Source organism: Zootermopsis nevadensis, unplaced genomic scaffold, assembly GCF_977971745.1.
Source record: "Zootermopsis nevadensis isolate Lab colony 2312 unplaced genomic scaffold, Znev_1.0 Znev_ptg000016l, whole genome shotgun sequence".
Classification (NCBI taxonomy): Eukaryota; Metazoa; Arthropoda; class Insecta; order Blattodea; family Termopsidae; genus Zootermopsis; species Zootermopsis nevadensis.
This window is the reverse complement of record NW_028259148.1, coordinates 15,065,642-15,089,991: the sequence shown is the minus strand read 5'-3', so window position 1 is coordinate 15,089,991 and position 24,350 is coordinate 15,065,642. Positions and strand designations below refer to the sequence as shown.

The 24,350-nt window shown below is 42.5% G+C and overlaps 1 protein-coding gene across 2 annotated transcripts in view; it reads left to right on the top strand.

Moving 5' to 3' along the window:
- hwt (SH2 domain-containing adapter heavyweight) overlaps positions 1 to 24,350 on the top strand; it is a 240,193-nt gene that overhangs the window by 202,591 nt on the left and 13,252 nt on the right. For both annotated transcript variants that reach the window (XR_002542087.2, XM_022057303.2), the window contains exon 4: positions 17,393 to 20,071. Coding sequence is in view for 1 of the 2 variants with exons in the window: in XM_022057303.2 (XP_021912995.2) it covers positions 17,393 to 20,071 (2,679 nt within the window). In the remaining variant the exon portion in view is untranslated. The remainder of the gene's footprint in view (positions 1 to 17,392; positions 20,072 to 24,350) is intronic.

Genomic DNA, 24,350 nt, shown 5'->3' with positions numbered 1-24,350 from the left:
GTTTGCTGTAGAGGGACTTGCAGCAGGCGTCCGCGACACAAGGCTGATTGCGTATGGTTAATGCTGGACTTCGCAGCGTGTAATTGAGGAGGGCTCGGTTCATTTTTATAAGATCCGAGTTGGTGTTTGCGTTGTGTGTGTAGTTTCAAGACAATTATGTCATCGCGTTTTCGGTTTTTAAGGGTATATTCATCTCATCTGTTGCTTTACAACCCAATGTGGGTCTTTGCCATGTCTCTCGGAGGTCCCTTGATCTATTTAGACATTCGGTAGGACTCCTTGGATGAGTGATCAGCCCCTCGCAAGGCCTCTCTACCTTTACACAGGACGTCCGAAATTCGAGTCCAGAAAACAGTACGGATGTTTCTGCATACAATTATTTATTTCTTGAATTGTCCTAGTGAGGTTACTTTTATAATTCGTGTAAAACTCGTTGTGAAATCGAAGCGTTTTCAATTTCCTGTCCGTTGTTACACGTATCACGAGTATACTCGGTAGTAGCGCGGCTCGACAAACTACCTCGTTTAAAATCCGGGACTCCGATTTCAGCCCCTTCGTTGAACCCTCTCGCAAACTGCGGGCGGCCCGCATCGCCGATCAGAATGACGGCTCCGCTGTGCTGAGCGGGTTCGTGTTCCTGGCGGAACTTAATACAGGGTGTTCAATTTAAAATGAAATAGAATTTGTGTGCTTTGGTTACATCGGTTTATACGAGACAGACAAGCTGGTCGATTTAAGTGTTTCGTAAGCGTTTCGGAGGTTTTTGCCTGTCAACATTCTCCGACTCCGTACATGTTTCCTCTTGAAAACACTTTCCGTGCACAGAATTATATCAAGATTCGGTGTATTGGGTAATTCATTTTCAGGACATCCTTTGTGCCTCACGAACAGCAGAAAACTATTTAATTGTGTACGAATTTTTGAGAATAAAATGTTCTGCTCCCGAACGCGCCATTAGTCATCGCCAATTGTATTAGTTTCATTTATGAAATACGAGGAAAAAGTGCAAGGCGTATCAGTGTTAGTCAGCGAGTAACCAAGCATTTGCTGCAGATGAAGATGGTCTGTAATGTTGCTTAGTTCTATCAAGGAGAACGTTCCTGACTTGGCTTTAGTAAGGAATTTCGTCTAGAATGTTATTTCACGTCACAGAATACGAGGATACCTAATAAGTCCTCTGAACATTATACAAAGTTAAACTGACTGCAGAGAAGAATAAGTGGGAATTGTGTTTGTGATTGAATTACAAGTACATCAAATTCCAGGAATGTCTGATCTCATTCAGTTCAGAATATTTTGTATTCTCGCCTGTCCGGGAACGCAATTTCTTATAATTCTGATCTGTCATCGAATGAGACGAATGGAGAAAATTACGGACGTTCCAGGACAGTGTGCTGAGGAGAATGGTTGGACCTAAGCCAGAGGATTAGACAGGCGGCTGAAGGAAATTCTGCAGTGAGGACCTTCATAATCTGTACTCTGCTTTTCGTAACGATTAATGTAAGGTCGATGAGAGTGGCTGTACATGTAGCACGCATGAACGCAATGATAAATTAATACAGAGTAATAATCTGGAGGTACGTGGTTAGTTAATATTCAAATGCGCGCCTGATAAATGTGGTGTGAAGATGTGGACTGGTTTTAATTAACCCTGGATGCCTTCCAGTGGCAGGAGATTTGTGAACATGACGATGGAATTTTGATATCCAAAAGTTCTGGAACTTGGTTGACCAGTTGGGCTTCCGATGGATTTAAGTAGTAGTTGGGGGAGGTTCAACGCGACGTAATTCTGGTGTCGGAATGTCCGTTTGTTTTGCCCGGAGGAAGCCGTGTCTAGCAGCGAAGGTTGTAATCCGCCATGAATCTTGTCGGCATTACATCATGCTGTTTCGCTTTGTCTATTTCAGAAACTTAGCAACCAGAAGCCAATAACAGGGACCGGACCAGCGGATAATGGCGTCTCGTGTAGAAAATGATTTACCTGCTCGTTATGAGCCTCACTTCTCGTGAAATGGCTAGCTCTCTGGTTTCAGAGCCTGAAGCTGCCGGCATGTTTTTCTAGTAAACTCCCCCTTTGTTATATTCCCTGTTTCATCCGGTCTTACCTTTGTTCGCTTTCCTGGATTTGGGTCCATATGTTTTATTAGCATTCTTGTTTCCGAACGTAACTAATTAAGCAACCGTGTCCACATAAGAATTTTTTTTTTAATTTATATCTTTAATTGCGTCATGTTTGTGTTTTATTGATACAATATTTTATTTTCCGTCTATACACAAACTTAAAATAATGTTGTTTAAAATTACTTAAAATTATAACATTCTCAGTAGATACTGCATCTTGTTACATTTTTTGCAAAAAATGTAACAAGATGCAGTATCTACTGAGAATGTTATAATTTTAAGTAATTTTAAACAACATTATTTTAAGTTTGTGTATAGACGGAAAATAAAATATTGTATAAGAATATTCGTTACTCTTTTACCACATGTGTTGAAGTTCATTGCACTGGGCAACATGTTTCGGGCGTAAGTGGTCCATTCTCATGCCACTGCATTTCTTCGCAAACTATCCTACAGTGAGTTCACTGATAAAAGTTTCATATGTATTTATTCATATTCAGCAGCCCAGACTGTACAGTGTCGAATGAGAGGATGATAGTGAATTGCAAGGGATATGGAAGGAAGCGGTTGTGACCTAATTTAAGGTACATTTTTTTTCTGTGACATTTCATGTTCATCTTTAGCGTGGATTAAGCCCTGTTGTCTCTGACAGTTCACGGCTAACTTTTGAAAATATGAATACTTTTGGACAATTGGTATGACTCCTTGGACGGGTGATAAGACCATCTCAGGACAACACAACACGGAAGGAATGACTCAGACATCCTCACGCGGTGTGATTCGAACACAGGGTGTTCCAAAGTCCTGTAGACTTCGACCCCTGTTATCGGAGCTTGTAGCTTGGAGCTTTGTAGAAGATTTTAATTCCATGATGTTCTCATATGCCTAGTACCATTTGCATTTATTTCAAGACTAGTGTCTTTTCCAGTTTGTGCCATAAAGTTAAGCAAGCAGATGAGACGCTGTGCGGTATTAAGCCGGATTCTTAATAGTTTTGTGTCTGATTCCTCGCATAAAAACATTGGCATTAGCCTTATCCATGCCCCTGTCTTGTAGACGTAAAAAGGCCATAGCCGAAGGGTGGACTTTCTTCCAAACTCGTCTGTATGCTAATCACGGGCACGGGGATGTAACGAGGTGCTGAAATGCAGGAAAACTAATGGAAATGCACGAGGAATGATAAACGGTCGTTTCGGACCTTACTGCAATGAAGTGTTTAGAACAGTGGTCATGTGACTTCCAGTGTGTGTAGGGGAGGGGGGGACCCGGAGAGAATAAGTCAGGTTATAGCTTCTTTTTGAAAAGAATGCCTCTTTGGTTGTAGCGTCGTGCAGTCTGGTAGAAGTTCATCGACGTTTCAGAGGTCCTGCTACCTCCATCACACACACACACACACATGTCCTCCCCATCTCTAACTTGTGTTTCTTCCGTGATTGTACTGGGAAGTTCGGCTGAGGGAGCGGTCGTGGATTATTTAAATCTATCCCGGAAGACGCCTTTATAGTGAGAATAGCCTGTAATCCGGCGTTGTATGTCTCCACTGAGCGTTGCGCGATACTCCACACCGGGTGTGTGAAAAATGGCGATTCTTTAGACGGCGTCGGACGGTAGCAGCAATTCATCTACGATCTTTCTTATTTAACTCGTGGTTTCTACAGGGTGTGAATGAAAGTAGCGCGCAAAGGGTTGCCATATCTGGCCGTCTGTGCGTTTCCTTCCTCATTTATGATCTGTTTAACGATGGTGTCAAAATGTGGAACTGGTCCCCATAGAACGAAAGCCTACGATGATTAAAGAAATACGACGCTGAGACCTGGGCATGTGGTGACGCGAGAAGAACAAATGTGGAAAATCTGGGGTTGATGATGCAGCTGAAGGAATATTTGGAGTGGAAAGATAAATAAAGACTTTACTTATGTGAACGTGGGCATACGTGAAATTATAATATTAAAATGGATTTTAGAGGAGTAGAGTGTGAATGTGGTTACAGAATTTCACTAATTGACTACAGGATATAATGACTGGCGTGCGTGAACACGATATTATACATAAAAAGAATTTTTCTGGTCAGCTAAGCAACTACAAAGTTTTCAGGGAAGAGTTATTTACTTAGGAAGACCATTTACGAATAAGGCGTCAGGCGGGAAGTACCCACGGGACGAACAGGATCAGGATGTTGAAGGAGACGTCGGTGAAGGCGGATATTTTAAGCAGCGTTGTGAGTGAGAAGAAAGTATTTAGTGCGGGCTACACGTGTGATGAATGAAACACACCTAGAATATAGTTTACATAATGCGAATCCGCGTGTCCAATTCGTAGTGAAACTTTTTTGTTGGCGTGCGCCCCAAATTTAAGGTTCGGAAAGGTTCTCTTGAAGCCACAGGTGCCCGTTAAACCTTTCATGCCAATGCCTTCCATATTCCACCGAATACAGTTGAGAATCATTATGCTGAGAGACGGCAAATGCTCTTATCTGTAGTCGTAACTGGGATCACTTAAATCGAATCATCCTGTATAATACCCACAATTCTCATCAAGAGACGATGAACTGGAATAACTCCGACAGCCCCCACCCCCACACAAACACCAGCAAATCTCCCCCCCCCCCCACCCCGCGCCCATATATCTGCACTTGTCACATGACAATCAACCCCATTCCACCCCTAATCTGGTCTAACTATTTGCCGCGCGGACCACTCCATCCCCCGCTCCTGACATTGTCTGTATGCGGTGGGCTGTGTCGCAGTAACCACACTGCAGTTGGTACACAAAATGTGGCGTTCTTGTGCATGAATGCCCATTTGATGAACAGCTGAATTCAGCTGCCCCACTGTTACGTATTTTAAAACATATTTGTTTTGGTCCGCAGTTGAATCGAACCATCGCCGGGGGAAATTTGAAACGAAGCGTTGAACAATGAATATTCTGGTAGTGCAGTAGAGCATTGTTTGAGTAAATAAATGCTGGAAGAGATTAATAAACTCCAATGAATTCGATATCCAAGCAAGCAAATTAGTGAAATCGAGAGAACAAAAATATAGATTATCTTTAAAAAAAATACTTCAACTATAAATAGTTTTTTATTGTTTTGTTTAAAAAAACAACGTCTTATAGGACAAAACAAATTTCATATTTAAGAATATATTTTTACATTAGCTCGGGTTATTTTTTCGCAGATCCAGCAAACATTACCTCTCGTTCATTTACTAAATCATGTACCAGATTCTCATGGCTGTAAAGATGTCAGTGTTTGTCTACTGAGTTGTAACGCTGTGTAGCCCTGAAGATGGAGGCATTATGCTCCTGCGGAAACTTGATATCGACCTTGAAACCAACGTGGACATTGTAAATTATGCTATTACGTTATTTTCACAAAATTTTTTTAAGTGGATTGACCGATTTTCGCACAACTAAAACAATTTTTCCACGAAAGAAATTTATAAGACACGAGACAGACGCCATCAAGGACTGGACATTTCCTGATTCATCTTTAACGACGTCCTTTACGTTTCTTGGAAACTAACAGAGACAGAGAGCGAGAGTGACTGTTGGCTGATTCCCTCTGACTGTTAATATCCTCTCTGGACGACTCGACTAACCAAGTTTTGTTCTGTTTCCAGATTACTTCGAAACTTCGTTAACTTCAAAATTGGGTCCGACACGTCCTTAATGACACAGACTATAGAGTCATTTATGTGTTTCGAGACTTTTTCCATCAGTAGAAATGTTGATGATTAAATTCACATTTTATAAGATCACTGTCTGTTTCTGTATGTTTTAATACATCGCATAGTTTTGTTGCGTCTGGATCGTATTTGGGGAACAAATTTAGTGTAGAAACAACGCTGTTAACAATTTTGAAACTGTTAACGAAGGAAATTTAATTATAAACTGTATTGTTGGCTGCATTGTCGGACACTGTGTAGAAATGTGTGTTATTTTGAACTGTACCCGCGATGTGAGGGTAAAACATCAGATTTCGGGGTTGAGCCACGTAAAATGTTGGACGTTATCCGACGTTTCGGCACCAACAGCCTACTGCCTGTCATATATATAAGGCTTCCAGAAAACGCACAACCGACATTTTACTCTGAGGATGGTAACTGAATTGTTTGCCGAAACGTTGGATAACTTTTAAATATTCAAGGCGACTCATCCACGACAGCCAAACTTGTGCATTGAACTCTTGCTGTGGAACCCACGGGGCAAATATTTCAAGTTAATTGCAGTAATAATTAGAAAGAAACTGTGTTTCTGCGTTTGCCTAGAGACTGGGGAAAAGAACGAAAAACCTTAGCATGATTCATTCATAGTTCTGTCTAAGGCTATTTAAACATGAGACGGAAAAATATTAATTAATAGCTAGTAGGTAAGGATTTTGAAACAAAGCGGTCGTAATCTATGTCAAAGGCCTTTCCGGGAATTTGTCTGGAGCCAAAACCAAGCTGTCGATAGATTCTTATTTTTATAACGCTGTTATGTTCTGTTCGAAGGATATGCACAAAATTAACACATAGATAGGGCTGTTCGTATCTGTCTGTCCGCATGTTTCAACTCGAAAACTGCTGGACAGATTTCGATGAAATTTGGTATAGACATTATGCCATTTCGGATTACCCTAAAATGATACTTTATAATCTCTTACACGTGTCTGGAGAACAAACTTATGAGGTGGGATTGGCAATAGGGCCATAGAGTGATGTATGGGAAAATATTTTCGGAAATTAAAACACTTTGGTAACTAAAGTTGTCTGAAGATGACTGGATTAATCTTATATTAGTAATTCAGAATCTGCAAGTAACGCTTGTATTCCGATGTTGACGTCACGTGTTTCCTTTAAATTATCCAGCTTTCTTTATTTGTCTCTCACTTATTGAAAGACTGGATATTTTGATATGTATAAAATTTTTGAAACACTCCATAAATCTCGCGAGTAACTGTTGTGTGTAATCTGCAGGCTGGAATTTTGATCTGGGTAAACACTAGTAAAAGAGTCCATTTTCTTTACAAGTAATATTCGGTAAATGAGATGGGGATGATTATGATGATGGAGGGTGGAAAAGAATGAAAATTCTGCCCCCATAGTTTTGAAGTACATCAAAAACTTTGTCTCTCGTGATGACACTCCTCTTGAGGTACGACACTGATGACGGGGGGTGCATTGAATGAGTCGCGTATTAACGCCAACTTGCAGGGTAATGGCCCACGAAGAATGGGGGAGGGGGTGCAGTTGTTGAGAAAAGCTAGCCGAACCCCGCGCCACTGAGGGGGCTTATCGTACGGGAACTCAGACTTGGGTTTATTAAAGCGTAATTCAGAGAAATGTGGAAGAGGGATTTTCTGCTGAAATATGTATTATTATTATTCGAGTGGATATGAAATGGCCCCCCCCCCAAATTGATTCGTACATCCACGTTCCAAATATTAAGCGACGAATAAGTGGAACTTTGTCGTAAGTGAAGGCGACAGTAGATGATCTATGATATGGATAAGTGACAGGGATTATTTGGTTGGTATTGATGTTTTGTATCTGAAAGTTTTTGCGCACAATTTCTGAGACTTCCAAGTGAATTTTCCTCTTTTTATAACCAAAAGCTGATCGGAATAAGTCTGAAAAACGAACAGGAAACCTAGACATTTTCCACACAATGGACTTGTGCCGTTTTGAGTTAAAGGTGGAACTTAATTTTTTCGATGTCGCGTTTAAGTTTGTAAAGTATTGAAGTTAAGAGCCCCGTTGGACGGACACTTAAGACGTTTGAAATCCAGTTTATTCTTGCTTATTTACATCAGCTCCCAGTAGTAAAATCTTGTTTACAACAAACGATTTGTCAATAAACACGGAATCCATCCATCCATCCATCCATCCATCCATCCATCCATCCATCCATCCATCCATCCATCCATCAATCAATCAATCCATCCATCCATCCATCCATCCATCCATCCATCCATCCATACATACATACATACATACATACATACATACATAAATACATACATACATACATACATACATACATACATACATACATACATAAATACATACATACATACATACATCCATACATACATACATACATACATACATACATACATACATACATACATACATACATACATACATACATACATACATACATACATACATACATACATACATGTATATAATAATTTTATTTTCCGTCTTTACACAAGCTTATAGATTGTTAAAATCACATAAAATTATAACATTTCAACATTTTTGATATTGTTACATTTTAAAATGACGGGTAGAAACAAAATCAGTATACGCAGAGCAGCAGATACAACAGTTTTAATTTTAATTTTGATTGATAGACCTGACGATGATGGAATTGAACATCGAAACATGTCGTCATTTTAAAATGTAACAATATCAAAAATGTTGAAATGTTATAATTTTATGTGATTTTAACAATCTATAAGCTTGTGTAAAGACGGAAAATAAAATTATTATATTGAGGAACACAAGCATGATGCAATTAAGATATAAGCTATACATACATGTATGTATGCTAATAACATGAGACATGATTTTTATCGTGAGACACAGACACTTAGTATGAATGAAGATAATATTAAAACGAGTGTTGAGTAAATTAAGTGCGAACTGATTCGGGTGCATTAGAATGGATTTTGAATGGCTGTCTGTTGTGATCGCGGTAACAAACCATTAGTTTCCATAAAAGGCGGAAGGTCTTTTGATTAGCTGAGCGGAAACCAGTCTCTGAATGTGACTTGGAATAAGCGGCTTCAAACAGATTTCATTAAGCGAGATTTTAACGTACGTCTGGTCTATATTGGTTCCAGATCTCCGTCAGTCGCTCTAACTATAACAAAGAGGGGTTATCAAAGCTTAGAATTGTCTGTTATGTAACCCTGTAATCGTGCGTTAATCACGGAGCTCTTAATTGAAGCCGATGTGATGAAGAATTTGCCTCGTTGTTATGCTTTGTACCTTGGTCGTATGATTAAATCCTCATTCCTCGCTCCGTGAATCCTTACGATGGACATACCGTCGTAACGTACATGTTATTCAGCGAAGGGACTGACCAATGCGGAATAAGCTTCTGCCGAGATGTTCTCCACTTTAGTGTTCCGCTTAAACTCGTTCTTTTGTTCACAGGGCTCCGTAATTCGTGTTTAACTGTTCTTTTAAAGTAATTAATTCAAATATAAGTTTATGAAATAATTTTAATTCTTTAATACACAGGGACGACTATGTACTACCCTGAAGTTTGTTCAAAGATGCATATTTCTGGGTTTCATATGATTCTGTAGAACAAACAACGACCAGTTGTTTCTCAGTTAAAACGAAATATGTTTTCCGGACGAAGGGCAGACATTGTAATTAGTTAGTCTATGGACTCTTTTCTACGCCATTCTTTCAGAGAATTTGTGCACACGGATGTAGTTAATTTCGTAAATAAATAAAGAAAGTGACAACACACTGGACTCGCTGATCGGAAATGAAAGAAATTAATAAGATTCGAAGCAAGAAAGAATGAAATTAGGAAGGAGACAAAGTCTAAAGGAGACACTTCGAAGACCGATAAAGAAATGTGGGTATAATATTAAAGTTGATCCTGGAATAAAGTGTGTGAAGGTGTGGGATGGATTGAGCTGGCTGAAGATAAGTTCCAGTGACGAGTTTTTTTGAACCTGGTAATGGACCATAAGTGGTGAATTTCAGTCACTTGTTTTTGAAAATTGCATCTAGGCCTGTTAGATTCTTGTTCGGTGAGCAAATTATTGGTGACGTGACCACGCCATTGGCAGGCCGAATTTCTCAGCGAACTTGCGCGGAATCTACAGTTAGCAGGTATCAATATATTGATTTCTCGAACTAGATGCCTCATCCTGGAACTTCGCTCAGCACGGGAGTATCGGAGACTTAGCTCCATCAACAAAGGAACGCGCCCTTGTCGATAAATATAATCTTCGTGCCTCGAAGATCTTACCCTCAATGCCTTCGTACATGTCAGCATTGATAACTCGTCTACAAAGTCCATACATCAAGAACCTTTATGTCTATTTGCTATTGTGTGTGGGAAAATATCCGTGGACATTTGAAATTTCTTTTCTTGTTACAAACTGCAGTTTCAGGGGATTTAATGTAAGCCCGTCCCATTACAAGCCGGAATTACACTGTGTAACTGCTGTGCTTTTATTTGTGTAGAATGAACATCTGTCTGAACCTTACATCAATGCTGTGTCTCGTGTATTAGAGAAATAAATTTGAAGAAGAAATTTATATCAGGACCTGTCATTAAAATAGGTAAATCTCTTGACAGAAAACTCTTGAAGATTCAAAATATCTCGTCGTACAGAAATTATCACGTAACGTAAGATAAATCCTCATTGAGATATTTTTCGTTTATGTGAAATCGAAATGCAGAGATAAGTACTTTTATGATTCTGCAACGTGATATTAAGTACACATTTTTCACTTATGTTTGTAGCGTCATTATTTTCTCTCCCGAGAGATGCGCCAGACTGAAAACGCGGATTACGAAGGCGCGTATAACGAGAGTCACGTGTACTAAGAAATGAGTGTGAACATTTTTATTAGCAGTTTACTGAGTCAGACTTAAGGAAGTTTTTACTGATTTGTAGGTCCTGTTGACATTTTAGATGAAGGACCGAACTTATAATGAAATATTAAATCTGTGTTAATACTTTCGATTTCCCGCTGATTTTAAAAGGATCTTCACAGACGTCTTTTATGATTTATCCATTATATAGCCGGGCTCGTCTAATGATATCCCGCGTCTTTGTTCTCACCCCTCTGTCCTCCCCTCTTGGCCACCGCTGTCGCCCGACTTCGATTTCACAAATCTCGTTTCTCTCTCCTCTCCTCCGAATCCTATTAGACTGCGTACTTATTCCACGGCAGATCAACCACACTGAAGCTTCTGTTCACGGGATGATATATGGGCAAAGCAGGTCTACCAACTTAGCCACACGAATACCAAGTTTAAACTTCCGATCTCAGCGACCATGTAACTAGTAATTTTTTAAAAAATATCAAGTCATGTGCTGAACTTTGTTACAAGGTACCATTTGGGAGGCCCTAAGCTCGAATAGGTGGGTGATGTTAGAAAGGGTATTAGAGGGATGATTTATGAGGTTGTAGCCTCTGTTTGGCTGACTATTGGAACAAATTGCTAAGAGAACGTCTGAATTGAACAAATAACTAGCATCTGCTTCAGAAATTTAATGTATTCTCGAAGTTATTGAGTGAATAGGAAATATCTTTATCTTGACTGAATTCATTCTGAGCCGCGTTTAGTACTTTATATGATCAACTGTGGCGTTGTAAGCAGATTGCCAGCGACAGCCCTCAGAATGGGTTCGTCGCGATTTGTTGAAATTATTGCGTGTGGCAAGTGTGAACGAGAATCAGACAGGGTACGGCTTTCGCGACGCGTGGCTAATACGAATGAAGCTCAGATAGAACGCCGACGGGCTACTCAACGACGGGGACAATTTCTTTTTTTTTAATATTTAAGAGATTTTGTTGATAGAGTGCACACTGTGGGTCGTGAGCGTCTAAAACTGAGAGAAGGAACCGCTTACACTTTATGACGTAAGTTAAAGTAAAATCGATGCGTTCAGCCGTTCCCCGAGTGGTTTTCTTAAAAATGTTTGCTGTGAACACAGAGGTCTGTAAACATTTTTTCGTTTGACGCGAGCCAATGTGATTTCTAATGCAAGTGCGTCATTCAGTATAGTCACTGTAAGTGTGTTACCGACGCGCACTGCAGATAAATCGCGGTATGGACACATCTGCATTTATGACGGTGAAATCGGTCAGTCTTATTGTACGTATGAGAAGTCTACGCGGTCTGCGTTAATAAAAAATAAGCCCGCAGTGAAATAGAATCCCTGTGGAGCGAAACATAAAAGTTCACGCAAAGTTTACACAAACTAGTGGAGGGGGGATAAGGGAAACAAAGGAGAAAGGAAGTATGGAAGGGAATGATGGGAATGGTAGGTGGGGTTGGGGAGAGAAGCAAACGGGGGACGACGGACGGAGCCCCTGGTATTTAATACGAAAACAACATTAAATATTTAATTTTTGTTGTGTTATAACACAAAGCTTGACTAGTTAGTTGAAAATTAGCTTTGCCTGGAAAATTCTGTACCACGAAATTACTTATTCTGTTAAGCCAGTCAGTTTAGTTGTTTATTTATTCAGTAAGTGAGTCACTTAAGGTTAATTAAACTAGAGTCATGTTGAAATACAGACATTAAACGGTTTGACAGTGAATCGCAAAAGCTTCACGGAACTGCAGAATAGATAGTGTGATTAAAAAGTTTTATTCCGACAGTTTTGTGTTTAAAAATGTGGGTTCCACTGCGTAAACTATAATGAAATCCTCTGCGGGTATATCCAGGATAATGCACGTCTGTAAACACGGAAATTTTATTTACACAACGGGAAGGTACAGGGTGTGCATTAGTTTGGGTCAGCGTGTGGATGAGTGGGTTGGCCCTTGTGATAATATTAACAAAGCTCGAGATTTTATAGAATTAATTGGCTTGAGTGATAGTTAGGTCCTCAATGACGACTTTGATTCATGGAGTTAGTTATTGGACAATAGGCGTGGCTTAACGTTTTATTAAAATTTCATTTCAATAGGCAACTAATATGTCTGCCCATCGATCAGAATTTTAGTATGGAATTAAGTTTCGCTTCTCCCTTGCTGTTTTGTTTCAAGGAATGGCCATTCAGGATAAACAAAGGAACAATGAAACGTGTTGCGGAGAAGTCGATGGGCCGGGGGAGGGATAAGCCCGTTAAATTGCATTAAAGATGGCCTCCTGGTAGGTACGAGAGCCCGCTCATTCACTGTCACTCACACACAATAAACAAGATCCGAACAGAAATCGCCATCAGTCAACGTCACAAGAACGGCGAAGGCGAGATCTCTCTCGAGTATCACGAGATATTCTTAGCCCAGGATCTACTTCCGGCCCTTACCCCGCCACGTAGACTTCCCCCACGACTCTTCTGCATAACCATGTGTTGATCCCTCAGTGTGAATGCAAAGATGGTCGTCCTTTGTCTCGCAGTCCCAGAAAAGATTCTTTTATCTTTCCTTTGTGCAGAATCTTATACAGATTTAAATTATTAGAATGAATAAACTGTAATTTTATATTTCGCTCTGAGCGGCTCTGGGACTTGCCCTAATAGAGCCTGTGTAAATGTGGTCTTTGCAGGTGGTTACCAACATTTCGGAGGAACGCAACGCCTCCATCTTCAGAGTGTAACTTCAAATCTCATACATGTAAATTTACTTTATATCTTAATTGCGTCATGTTTGTGTTTTATTGATACAATATTTTATTTTCCGTCTATACACAAACTTAAAATATCGATCACGATTTGAAAATTAATTTTACAGATATAAAACATCCAAGCACAACCTCCAAATTTAAAGTAAGAGACAAAAACTTAAAATTAAACAAATCAAAATAACCAATACACGCAACGCAAGATGTACAACAGTTTTTAAAATATATTAAAATTGATCGACCTGATGATGATGTAATACACATCGAAACATGTCGTCGATACAAAAAATGTAACAAGATGCAGTATCTACTGAGAATGTTATAATTTTAAGTAATTTTAAACAACATTATTTTAAGTTTGTGTATAGACGGAAAATAAAATATTGTAAATTTACTGCTTAATCTCTCGTTGTCAGCAGTTTGTGCGCGCGTATAAAATTATAAATTATCTGCCGAGACTTTGTAACTTTGTAAGATGTCTGCTTGCTTCAATTTGCTTCGCCTCCTTTCGGTAGTTAACTCACGGGAAGTCGATTCGAAAGTGTTCAAAGCTTGCAGCCAAGCAGTGACATCGAATTAATCATGCGGGAGATGCAAGATGTGACATGGCTTTCAACGTTCCTTCAACGCGAAGTTTGTATTGAATTTAGTCCACGCTGATGCAGCCTCCTGGCCCTTGTTTCGCGTCTCTTCACTTCACTTGTTTCGTTCTATAGTTTTATTCACTTCATTTACCTTACATGCCTGAATATAATACGCCCCCAAATATAACGCGGATAATAAATTTATAAGATTAAGTCTGATGCGCATCATATGCTGGTGAGTTGCAGCTCTGTCCGTCTTCAATACAACCTAGCACTTCGCTGAATTTGTTTACAGTGGATTCCAGTTAATTGGGACACATCGGGACTAAACACTTTGGCCCAATTAAGCGTCTGCCCCGATTAACCGATGGCCCCAATTAACCGGAATCTACTGTATTCATTTTTATACCATCTTCGCGTTATGCAGAAAATATATTTTGACGTAAATACGTCTATATTTAAGGGTCAGTGTCATTCGGCAAAACTGTGTTACGAAAAAGTGTAACTTCATTGTTATGTTACCTAGGAAACATTACGTTTCATTACATTACATTACATTACTTTACATTACATTCAGCTACCAAAGACCCATCTTAAGCGTAACTAATTCAAGTTAAATAAGCAAAGTCTTAATCAAACTTTACGCAATTGTAAAGCATGTATAAAGGAAATATTTAGAATAAAACCAATATATAAACTTCCTTTCCGTATAGACGTATTTACGTCAAATTCTCCGGTACCGTGGTTCCACTGCCAACTTTTGTCCTTAAACTGTTCACTTGAATTTTAATGTTATTTGCACTGACGTAATTTGCGAAAAATTATGTATCTAGCGGATCCATGCGCTAACCTAACCTAACCTAACATAATTTTGTTGAAAGGAATGTCGACTCCTTGTAACTTGATGTTTAAGTCTTTAAAGCACTGTGACAACTGTAAGTACACTCTACTCTAACATTCAGTAACTCTTCTTTTACGAACAGAATGTATTTACGGGTTTCGGATCAATATTAGAATAAACAGCGATCATTTCCTTAAACAGCGTTGACAATTTGATTTTTATAACGGAGACGGGTTGAGTAGGAAATTTTTTTTTTAAAACTTCATTTAAATGAGCCTCAGAAGAGGAAGCTGGAAAGATTTTTACAAAATGATGTCATTCCTTCCTCCATAAATAAATCGTCTCTCACTTGTCGACCGCATTTTCTCTTTTCACCTCCAACCCCTCCGGGCTCTTCCCCTGTCAGCTTCTTGCTTCAAAGGGTTAAAATAAAGATTCCCCCGCGATGCGTGTTATTCTGTAACCCTGTGTGCATATCAAAGGCTTGCAATATTTTTTTCATAAAGACCACATCTGATATCGGAGCGACATCCGATACGATTTTCGATAAACATAAAAAAAGTCCTTGTCTGCACATTAACTGTTAAGGAAAGCGCTGTGTTACTTTTGTTATGTTTATCGTGCGCCAGATTCTGAATTACAAAGGGGAATTGCGCGTGTAATGGAGTCCCTTTTGAGGAAAATATTTTTTACGAATATCAGCAGGCGAGCGACGGGGAACAGAACTTGATTGAGTCTTCTGGGGAAAGGAAAGGCACTTCCTGCCTCGCGAAAGCATTTACGTTGACCGTAAGTGCCATGCTATTGTGATGTATGGAAGCCATTAACACCGCGTGACGTTGTGTCTGGTTTGATGAAGCCTTCTTCTCCTTCACATTTCTGTATCTTCATTTCTTTCAAGATGTTTTCTCCCCTTTTCGTCTAACAGAATAAACGTGCCATATACAGCACGTGGTAAATTTTATGTCGAGGGTGGAAAAGGCAGGACCACGAATCGCTTAATGGAAGAACATGGATTGTGGGTGTTTGAGAACGAGGGGTGTGGTGAGGGGAATATTTTGACCCAAGAAAGGGGGGGGGTGAGGAGGATGATTAAAAAAATACGAGCTCCGTGATTCACATTTTTTCGCAGTGATGTTACTGTGATCAAATCGTGAGGATGAGAGGGACAGGACATGTAGTACGAATGGAAGATATGAGAAGTGCTGAAAGAGTTACAGTCGGGAAACCTGAGGGAAGAGACCGTTTGGAATTCTTCGGGCGCAGGTTAGAGGATAATATTAAAATGGATTAAAGGAATAGGTAAAGAGGATGTCGATTGGAGTCAGTTGGCTCAGGATAGGGACCGGTAGTGGGCTCTTGTGAACAACGGAACTGACATCCGGACGGCGCCAGATACAAACATTCAATTATCAATCGAACACGATCGGTTGACTGGTGACGCGTTATCGCGCTGTTTTCTCCTCACGGATTAATCTCTTCGTCTCTTCCGATTGCGAGGAGTAAAATGCTCCCTCGAATTGCCTGCCCTTCTGCTCGTGCTGATGTGACAGCCCTGGTTTATGGTTGGCAGGAATTCTATCCAGGTTTCAACCTCGTCTCTCGTTCCGTCTAGGAATATTTCTGTGCGCGCGAGGATTTCCAGCTCGTTGCACGAAACCATTCTCGTGCGTCTGTTCTCGTCTCTTCGAATTTCCACCCCTAAGACGTAGGGGGTTCATATTTGCCCTGGAATTTTCATTGCTTCGTTTAAACGGCGATGTGGACCGGCGTTAGTTTTCCGAAGCCCGTAGTTCCGATTTCTACGTCTAGAGGCCACACTCATTCCGGTTGTGGATTGTGTTATTGTAGTCAATTTCTTTCGATGTTGTTTATTTAACAACGCTGTCGGTAGCTCAGATTACATAGCGCGGTTGATAATGAATAATAATAAATTGGTAGGGATATGGATGGAACCGGTCGTGGCCAAATTTAAAGGTCTGTACTCAGATTTCTCTGGAGGGAGTGAGGTTAAATCACGGATAACCCCCAATCAGAATATTCTGTCTCCGAGGCCTGAATACGAAATAATGGGGGATGGGTTCTGCTATAACTTTTTGCCCCCCCCCCCCCCGATCCTCTCTGTTATCCATTTCAAATCTTTGATGACTCCACAAGTTCTTCTGAGAGCTACGTACTTGTAGCGTCACGTGTAAAGTAGAACGTCCTGACATCTAGCGTTGTCACTGAGAACGTAGAGAGTCATGCGTAACATAGACCGTGGCCTATTTAATATGTACGTATGTAAATTACCTGTCTGCGTTGTGGACTCGACGGTTTATATACCAAGGAACGTGCTGCCTCCACACAGAAGACCATCATGGACATTTTCACACCTCAAATTTCGTACAAATTTCCTGTTTCTCTGTTAACTTCATTTCAGTGTTGACTAAACTATCATATCAGGCCAATGTAGACGTGCCTTTTACATGATTTAATTCGTGGCACTGACATCTCAATCTTCTTTGTCTGTATCTGTTACAGACGGATCTTCTGAAACGAAAACGTCCGAGGAAGAGGGCGACGGAGTGTACGAAGATGTTGGTCTGCCTGAGGACAACCATGCTTCTCCCGGTGTCGAAGTAACCGGAGACTGCGTCACGGTAATTCGTGTCGGTGATTCTGAAGAACAAAAACAGATTGTCAACTATTTAGAACGGGATCGGGAAGGAGAGGCTGACGATTATCAGCTGACGCTGCATCTGGCGGCAGCTGCCCCCGTTACAACGACACGGAGGAACCCGTCTCCCTACTATTACGGCGACCTATTTCGTGACGACAGCGAGCCGCAAGTTCTTCGCCGTCACTACTCCGAGCGCCAGCAACAGTGCCAACCGAGGCAAAGCGCTGGTTTAGCCACGCCGGCCACTGCTCTGCTTTTCAACAGGAACTCTCTGCATGGCGACGGGAGATCTTCCGTATCGTCCCTGATCAGCCCGTACAGTCGCAGTCAGCATGCTGTCGGGAGCGCCGGGTCTTTGTTGGCTGCCTGCCTGCTGGAGTGGGACACAATCCTCATGCCCCCCCACCGGCAACTGAGAGCCCCCCCGGAGCTGCCGTCAGTCTGCGCCTGCGCTGGTTCTGGCCACTGCCTCGATGATGATGACGACGACGACGACGACGTGGTAGACCACGACCCCAGGTATCACCATCACCATCGCCATCACCACCACGACCAGTATCATCAACATTATGGCAGAAGAGCGCCTGTAGAGGACCCTCCTGTGGATTACGACGTCCCAGAAGGAGAGGACGAATACGATATGAGTGGGCGTCGACGCCATCTGTACGAGACAGCCTTCGATTGTAAAGTGAGTCGCTCGGACGACGACTTGGATGACGTTGATCGTGTTACAAATCATCCGGTCCTTCAAATGTTTGCAAGTAGCAAAGTCTCGTCGTCGACAAACACTGGTAGCAGTTTAGCGAGACCAGTTCGCGCTACGTCTTCTCAAGACCCAACTATCAGTATGGGGATCTTCACCCCCAAGGATAGGCGTAAAGTGACGCTTGTGCGAGGCAAGTTGGTGAAGGAACGTCCCAAGGCGATCCCCGGCCGCTTGCTACAGTCTGATTCAGCGAGCAGTACCACAACATTATCGCAGGATCTTGGCGGTCTGGAGATCGGCGATCCCGAGGAAGACAAGCCTGTACCCTCGCCTCCTCTCCCTCTCAGAGGGTACTCCCCTTCCCCGCCATCCACAGCCCCTTTGCCAGCGAAGTTTCACGGTAACAACAAAGACATTCTGGCCATGAACAGTATCCGTAGTGCTCCGAACTTGCCGTCAACGAGCCCCGCCCACCCGCGACTCAAAGACATGCGCCTTCCAGTGAAGTCCCTGCGAGCTCGGGAACTACCTGACAGTCGCAAAGGGAGTATTATGGAGTTCAAGGGCCGACCCAGAAGCATGATACACCAGGAGGAAAGCGTGCCAGAGTTTAAAGGAAGACCTCGGAGTATGTTTGTTGAAGGAGGAGGTCCAATTCTGGAATTCAAGGGCAGGCCAAATGATGCGGAGAAAGGAGAACAGCCCATTTTAGAATTCAAAGGCAGGCCGGGCAGATCAGAGAAGGAGGAACTGTCTGCATTGGACGTAGGTAGCAGACAGCGTGGTGTGGTTAGTCAAGAATCTGGTCCCATCTTGGAATTCAAGGGAAGACCGGCACCGGCGGTGAACAGGCGATGCAGTGTGCACCCGAAGTCCTCCAGTACAGAGAGCATGGCAACTAGCAGCAGTGGAGGGAGCCTGGAGTCGATCCGGAGCAGCACAAGTGAAGGAAACCGCAGTACCACCAGTTCCGAGAGTCGCCGGAGCAGTTCCTTGAGTTCCCACAGCTCGGATTCAGCGAGCAGTGGAGGAGGCTGCGGTGGTAGTAATGGAGGTCCTTCTGGCAACCCACACCACCTTCACCACTACTACCATCATCACCATCATCATCACCAGTGTCCAGGGGCCGGTACGCCTCTGGGGGTCGTGTCCGGGGGACGGTTCTTTTCCCACCAGAATAACAAACTCCACATCCTTTCGCCGATATCGGACAAATCTTCACAGGAACCCGTTTCAGAAACTTCCGACAACAACCGTAACAACAATTCGCAGAAGGCGTCTCCTGAAGACACAGATCAGATTACGTCACCGTTGTCTGCAGATTCGCAGCCAAATGGTATGAAGCTTAAACGTCGTACCCCGCAAAATAAAAACCTCATCAACCTGACTTTGCAGCAGCAACAACAGCAGTCATCGTCGTCCGGAGACACTGAAATCCAGGGTTCGGACAGCGGCATCTCCATAGAATCGCGGGGCGGTACCAAGTGCACGAAAGTTTACAATCTGACGGGTTTCTCCTTCGCCAAGCAAACGAACAGCTCGGACAACAACGTCCCAGCTGACAACGAGCTACAAACAGCAGATTTCTCGGATCTGCCTTTCGACATGCCGAAACTGAGGCGGCGTAGGCTTCTTCAGCAAGACAACTGCACGTCGGGGAGTGCCACGTCCGTAGATCTCCACGATCTGCCCTTTGACATGCCAAAACTACGAAGACGCCTGCGGGGTCAGCCCCCCGCACAACAGCAGGCGCAGACGAGCACAGAATCAAGCGGCGTGTCCCAGGCGTCGTCTAGTCAGAGTGTCCGAGACGCCGACCGTCCTGCCTCTTCAGGTAACGAAAACCCCTGCTCTCACTAGGTACTCGGCAAGGCCCAGAATGTGACTGTCTCTGGCTCCTTTCCTGGAGTGTCGTGTCTCTCTGTTCGAAAAAAGTGTTGCATTTCAGAAACCGTGATGGTTGCGTCAGGTGATTCTACTGTTCTGGCTCCTTGGTGATGTAGATAGGTTCACTCGGCACGGCCTGGTCAGTGCACGGAACGGCCAGGTAGCATGATGGCCATTTCTAAGAAATTGACCGTCCGACTTGCTCCACTGTTGAAGAGCGACTGAAGCATTCTGCGATTTTAAAGCGTGGATGTGCGCGCGCAGTTCTTATCACCTCGCTCTTCACCCCGACGCCAAAAACTCGCGTGTAATCCGGTCCCTGCATTACAACGACTACGATAAGAAAGTTTTGTGGGTATAGAACAGGGGTGGCCAACCCAAATGATCTTTCGGGCCACTTTGGAAATGCATCATAACTCCGCGGGCCACATATAAAATTATATATCCTCACAAATAATGTATTTTTTTATACATTGGTTTTCACTACTTTGGCCATTATAAAATAAATATATTTTGTAAAAGTGTGATGAATCTCGCGGGCCGGAAAAATGTTCAAGGCGGGCCACATGCGGGCCGCGGGTTGGCCACCCCTGGTATAGAACGCCTGGAGATTTCCTTTTCGCTGCGCTCACTTCTTGGTGCTGTAATTTGGTTTTATTTCTTTCATTAAGTCGTCATTTGAATTTTAAGGGTTTATCCAGGTACGCGTGAAGTATTTCGGTCTGGCTTCGTATGTCGCCTCAAGTGAACATTTGCTTTCGGGCTGTTTTTAGTCGTCGATGTAGAAACACGAGCCTCGAGTCCGCCTTTGACAAAGACAGTGGGTCTTAAGTGATCGAGACAGTCTTACAGCTTAATTCTCGTTCTCATTTAAATGGGGACCTGGATTTTTGCACCACGCTGTATAGGGGGGAGAGAGAGCAAGGCTGTTGCCAAGAACGACGCTGTGTATCATCATCATCATCATCTCATCCTGTCGACGTCACAGCACGGAATGTTGACAAACAGTTACCCGCTGTTTTATCTCCCATGAGGCCGTCTTCCGCTTGCATGCACGAGGGGGGGGGGGGGAATTGGAAATGTTTACATAAATCAGGGCTTGTTGTCAAAACACTGCGTTTTTCCTTCAGGCCACGAAGAACCTCGCTTCGGTCTCGTTCAGCACGAGACAGTGACGAGTGGCGTTGAAAAGTGCGCGTGTCTTTAGGAACAGCGGAGTCTCGGATGGGGCAGTCGTCAGTCGGGACGGACAGTAGGGCGTTGTGCCGTGGTCGGGGCGAACTTGTGCGTTTATCCTACGTCACTAGCTTCCAGGAATAAGAAAATAAAACGTGCGATTTCGCAGATTTTTTCTTTTTAGAACTCAGGGTAGTGTATGCAGAGTTTTGTTTGGGAAGACGCAATCAGACGTACATGGAATGATAATATTGAACGGAACAATTGAAGGATGTTGGTGGGAGGGTCTGGACTGATGTGGATAAGAACCAGTGGCGTACTCTTGTGAACACGGTAATGGACTTTCGGGCTACACAGAAGATGGAGTTTCTGGACTAGCTGATCGACTGCTAGCTTCTCACCACGGAATCTGCTCATTGCTGTTCATTTGTTACACATAAACATAAAAAAATAACTAACCGCGGTACCGACTCGGCAATACATCATTTCTTGCATTTCCTTACGAAGGGAAAAGAGTGGAAATGTGTGCTCCAGTGGACATGAGCACTGCCGGGGTTGGGACAGATGCAGGGCACAGCATCTCAGATCGAAATTCAGAATGAAGTCGTCCGAGCTGATGACTTGCTGCAGAGTACGTAGACAGACGTGCTCCCTCAAGGGACTGGATTTCATTCCTACGCAGATTTCTACCCCGTCTGCTTTATTTTCCTTTTTTGTTCATTCAAAAAATGAAAACATCCGATCCCCATTTTATATCTGCGTTTCCGTACGGCTCTAACGTATGTTACGTAACTGGGTTCGTGGATCAGACAGACTCCTTGACAAATTATAGTCTCTCGGATGATCAGGACGTTCCGCGACTTGTCTGTCACCCGAGGGTTGCATCCAATCGAACAGTAGAATGTTCCTGAAACATGGATTGGGAAGGCTGTGGAACCAGACAGTGGTATCCTCCGACATTTTCGTGTAAGGACCGAGATTATGAGCCCCGAGCAGGGTTTCGAAACGTGTTCCTCCTGACAGCACGTCAGGCCGATATAATTACTGTTGCGATGGGGTCAGACCGTGTCTTTGTGTAATTGGACCCTTTGTCCATCCCCCATATGGTACATGAATGAATATGGAGCGTAGGTGGATTAGTATTTACAGGGGGAATGCGAGGAACTTGGAGACAAACGCCTGTCCCAGTGTCACTTTGTCCGTGGACTTAACCTGGCCGCAAACCCTGACCGCCGGTGACTAACCGCCTGAGCTACGAACAGTCCAGAAGTCGTAATGATGGTCGCAGGATTTAGCGGTCTCTGTGATGTCACGTACGCAGCTTAAACTGCAAAGTAGTTCTTAGAGAGGGGAATAGGAGGGAATGTTTAGTGTCCCAGTTTGTGGAGAACTATTACACGACATTCTCTTTTATTAGTCCTTTAAAGCCCAGTGGTAACTATGTGTACCACTTTCATTAACGATGTACAACTGCATTTTCCCCCACGGAGTATATGCCATTCAACTAGCAAGCAACCCGTTGTCAGGAGAAACAGGGAATGTCTTCAAATAGGACTCAGAAACGCGTGTTGAACATTTCGTTTTGATTTCGTGGCATCCAGAAGTCTTTTGAATATCCTACGTTGGCAAGTTCTTTTGGAAGACGACGAGAACCGATGTGTGTTTGCCTGTTACCATATTCTTTCGGGTTGCTTTGTCGAAATGCTGATTCCGGCGACCCGTGTACGGACTCTTCCCCCCTTCCGCCGGCGCCATCTTGCCCTGGGATGGGACGACGAGACCTCGGCAGTGGTGACGTGATTCAACTCTGAATATGAATCCGGGCAGGCGATGGTTCGCGAGTGGAGCAGTGGCTTTCGAATCCTTTGTTCCACCCTCACTTTTTCTTCGCGTATTTCCTTTTCAGTGGGGAATTATGAAAAGAACAAAATATCGCGAAGGGGAATGATTGCATCGCTGTTATTTATTCCCTTCACGAGGCTCGTTCTGAAATGCTTCCGGGTTTATCTCTCTCCTTCAGCAAATGTCACAAAGAAAGCAGGTTATTAGTTAAAGATTGCTTTCCAATATTCCAATGAACCGTGTCATTTAATCTTATTAATTTTTGCTTTAAATTTATTATCATTGACTGTTTTTTGTAAAATACTGGAATTTGAAACTACTGTTCGTATCCCAGAGATTTTCCTTGCACTTAAAAACTCACGATTTGTGCGCCGAACGACACATTTATCGAAAACCTCCACGTCTTTTCAGACGTTTCGGCACTTCGTACGTCTCTGTTATTAGTTACCATCAATTCGTTGTAAGAGTTGCCAGTTACATGACTTATCGTATTGGCCAATCAGTCAGTGGGGGAAGGGAGACAAACTGTCAGACCGAATTTATGTTTTCTTTCGGTTTCCATTACAACCCAAAAATTTTATTCTTCAACTCCGTGTTAGATTATACCAATCATTAGTTATCGTCTATCACATGTCGTTTAAAACTAAATTTGGACTGATATAAATTTCAGCATATTTGTTCGTGAACGTGTGTCTAGAATAGTAGTTAGTTACCTTTCTGATAAAAGTTCCAGAAATAAATCTCACGGATTCTGTGTTTAAATAACATTTTGTCTGAAACGCAGATTGAGGGTGTCTGAGAAAGATGTGACGTTAAATATTTGGACCTAACAAAGCGGAGATTGGATAAAATTAAACTCGAATCTTGACAAGTTGTTGTTACGTGAATGATATTAAAAACATAGCAAATTTCGTCAAATTTGTGACGTTTAAGACCATTTTCTGAGTCGATGAATATTTAAAGAGAAACGAAAAAACAATTTGTGGCTCTGTGCAATGTAATTAGATTTGAAATTATCCATTTGTGTCCATCAAACGAAGACAAGTGTTGACGACCTCTTCAGAACAAAAAAGAACACATTTTCAAAACATAACATTGTTCTTTTCTCCACTCCGTTGTGAGTTCAACGCAGGGCATTTCTCGTTTCAGGGCAGTGGCGATTTTAACCACACGCTCTGCATAAAAAAAATTAAATTAATACCTCTTTG